Genomic DNA, 3,057 nt, shown 5'->3' with positions numbered 1-3,057 from the left:
CTGACCTCACCTCTATAAACTACATAGTGTTGTGTTGCTACAAACGATCCCCTCTCCAGATGTTTGTGTTGCTTATCGAATTTACGTCGTTTAGCTTCACTCCATTCTGAATGGCTAGATGACAAGATTGAATAATCGGTTTCCGTCGCATGCAGTCGACACCCTCAAGCAATAACAGCTACACGCAGATTGAACACAGTAGTTCAAAACCATGCGATTAGTTTGGATTCTGTCGCTTCTTAGTCCACATCTGATATTTGGTTTCATTCCTGGAAAAAATGAGTCGTGAGTATTCTGTTGTTCATACGAAGATTGCATTCATCTTACAGCGGTTTCATTTCAGCTGTTCGACAACATCCACGGAAAGCTACTCGAACGACAGCATCGTAGGGTTGATCCTAGCTCGAGGCGGTTCCCGAGGTATCCCGTTGAAAAACCTAGCCAAACTAGATGACCAACAAACGCTGCTGAGTCGAGCCCTACAAACCATCTTAAGTGTCGATGGATTCCACTCAGTTTGGGTCTCGACCGAGGATGACCGAATCGCCCAAGCGGTGGAACGCGAGTTTCCCGACAGTCTGGTAAAGGTACATCAGCGCCCGATGGAAGTAGCTCTAGATAACACCAGCTCAGCTGAATCGGTACGGGAATTCTTGGATCAACATCCGTGGGTTCAGAACGTTGCGCTGGTTCAGTGCACTTCACCGTTTTTGAAGGTGGGGTATCTGGAGGAAGCACTGCTGAGATTCCAGAACTTGCAGGTAGATTGTCTGTTCAGTGTTATGAGAAGCTTTAAACTGCGCTGGCGAAGGTCGGAGAATGGAAAGGTTAGAGCGTTGAACTTCGATCCAGAAAAACGACCCAGACGCCAGGATTGGGATGGGGAGCTAGTCGAGACGGGTATGTTCTACTTTGCGAGGAAGGAACTAATTTTGGAAGATCGCTTCCAGAATGAAAACTGTGAAGTGGTTGTGATTGACGAGAAAGATTCGTTAGAGATCGATACGTTGTACGATCTAGAGTTGGCAAGGATGATCATTAGGTCTAGAGTCGAATAAAAGTCACATCGCGAAAGAATTACAAAGGTTTGTTTTATTGATAACTTATCTCAATTAACTTCTTCAATAGTTGGCCCGTTATTCCCAGATGATTCCTCTTCACGATGTAATTTAGTCATGATTGGAGTACACACCTTGGACAGTTCCTTGTACCGACGTTCATACTCGTCCTTCTCTGCTAAGCTGTTCTCGTCCAACCAATTCAGTGTTTCCTCGCACTTCTTCTCCACTTTTTTGTGATCCGAGTCACTTAACCGATTTCCTGATTCCTCCACAGTACTTTTCAAACTAAAACAATACGACTCCAATTTATTCTTAGCGCACACCCGCTGTCTCTGCTGGTTATCTTCGATCTTGAATCGCTCGGCATCGGCCAGCATCCGGTCAATGTCCTGTTGTGATAGTCGTCCCGTATCGTTTCGGATCTGAATATTACGGGTTTTACCGGAGCTCTTGTCTACGGCTGTCACAGTCAGTATTCCGTTGACGTCCAAATCGAACGAAACGTCGATTTGCGGTACCCCCCTCGGGGCTGGCGGAATGCCCACCAGTTCAAACTTGCCCAGCAGGTTGTTATCGCGGGTCATTGCCCGTTCGCCTTCGTAGACTTGGATGGCGACTCCCGGTTGGTTGTCCGCGTAGGTGGTGAAGGTCTTCATTTGTTTGCACGGAATCCTGCTGTTCCGCTCGATGATGTTGGTCATGAGTCCTCCAGCTGTCTCAATTCCTAGTGAGAGAGGAGTGACATCTACCAAGAGGACGTCCTGTATTGTGGCATCTTTGACGCCGCTTAAAATAGCTGCCTGGACAGCTGCTCCATAAGCAACGGCTTCGTCTGGATTGATGGACAAGTTTAGAACTTTGCCGGAGAAGAAGTTCTGCAGCAAGCTTTGAATCTTGGGGATTCTATTGGAACCACCAACTAGAACAATGTCATTCACAGATTCCTTACTCATTTTGGCATCCGACAGAGCTTTTTCAACCGGCAGCAACGTCGATTTGAACAAATCTGCACAAAGCTCCTCGAACCGAGCTCGGGTTATCTTCGAAAAGAAGTCCACACCATCGAGTAACGCATCAACCTCTATGGACGCCTCCGTACTTGACGACAAAGTCCGTTTCGCTCGCTCCACTGCCGTTCGTAGCCGTCGCATAGCCCTTGGACTGCCTTTTATATCCTTCCGGTGCTTCCGCTTGAACTCTTCCACAAAGTGATCAACCAATCGACTGTCGAAGTCCTCGCCTCCCAGATGCGTATCGCCCGCCGTAGCTTTAACCTCGAACAGCGATCCTTCGTCTATTGTTAGAACAGAGACGTCGAACGTCCCGCCTCCCAAATCGAAGATCAACACGTTACGTTCCCCTGTAAGGTTCTTGTCCAAGCCGTACGCCAGCGCAGCGGCCGTAGGCTCATTTATGATCCGCATTACGTTCAACCCGGCGATAGCCCCAGCATCCTTAGTCGCCTGACGTTGTGAGTCGTTGAAGTAAGCCGGTACCGTGACGACTGCATCCCGAACAGACTTCCCCAGATAACGCTCGGCGATCTCCTTCATCTTGGTTAGCACCATCGAGCTGATCTCCTCCGGAGTGAACACCCTGCTCTCCCCTTTGTACTCCACGCAAATCTTCGGTTTACCACCCTCGTTCCGCACCGAAAAAGGCCAATGCTTCAGGTCGGCCTGCACCGTGGGATCGTCGAACCGCCGGCCAATCAATCGCTTCGCATCGAAAACCGTATTCTTCGGATTCATGGCAACTTGACTTTTGGCAGCATCTCCTATAAGGCGTTCAGTGTCAGTGAACGCCACGTAGCTGGGCGTCACCCGGTTTCCCTGGTCGTTGGCAATGATCTCCACCTTGCCGTGGTGGAACACCCCTACGCAGGAGTAGGTCGTCCCCAGGTCGATTCCAATGGCGGGCATTTTAAGGGCGGCTAAGATTTGAAGGACTTCAAATTTTGTTACGATTTTTTTGAACGTTACTAAGGCAGACCGAA

General features: G+C 49.0%; 2 protein-coding genes across 2 annotated transcripts; one reads left to right on the top strand and one right to left on the bottom strand.

Moving 5' to 3' along the window:
• Window positions 1-1,084, top strand: LOC115268775 (N-acylneuraminate cytidylyltransferase A). Its single transcript, XM_029876941.2, has 2 exons — window positions 1-285; window positions 344-1,084. Exons 1-2 carry the CDS (start codon window positions 212-214, stop codon window positions 1,056-1,058), a joined length of 789 nt encoding a protein of 262 aa, XP_029732801.2. The 5' UTR covers window positions 1-211; the 3' UTR covers window positions 1,059-1,084.
• A 24-nt stretch (window positions 1,085-1,108) lies between these two features.
• Window positions 1,109-3,057, bottom strand: LOC115268774 (heat shock protein 70 B2-like). The gene has a single exon (XM_029876940.2). The coding sequence runs from the start codon at window positions 2,981-2,983 to the stop codon at window positions 1,109-1,111; it is 1,875 nt and encodes a 624-aa protein (XP_029732800.2). The 5' UTR covers window positions 2,984-3,057.

Source organism: Aedes albopictus, chromosome 1, assembly GCF_035046485.1.
Source record: "Aedes albopictus strain Foshan chromosome 1, AalbF5, whole genome shotgun sequence".
Classification (NCBI taxonomy): Eukaryota; Metazoa; Arthropoda; class Insecta; order Diptera; family Culicidae; genus Aedes; species Aedes albopictus.
This window is presented reverse-complemented; position numbering and strand designations above follow the sequence as displayed.

Coding starts and splice junctions, on each gene's coding strand:
- LOC115268775 (XM_029876941.2), top strand. CDS start 212: ATGCGATTAGTTTGGATTCTGTCGCTTCTTAGTCCACATCTGATATTT. Junction 286..343: donor ATTCCTGGAAAAAATGAGTC/GTGAGTATTCTG, acceptor GTTTCATTTCAG/CTGTTCGACAACATCCACGG.
- LOC115268774 (XM_029876940.2), bottom strand. CDS start 2,983: ATGCCCGCCATTGGAATCGACCTGGGGACGACCTACTCCTGCGTAGGG.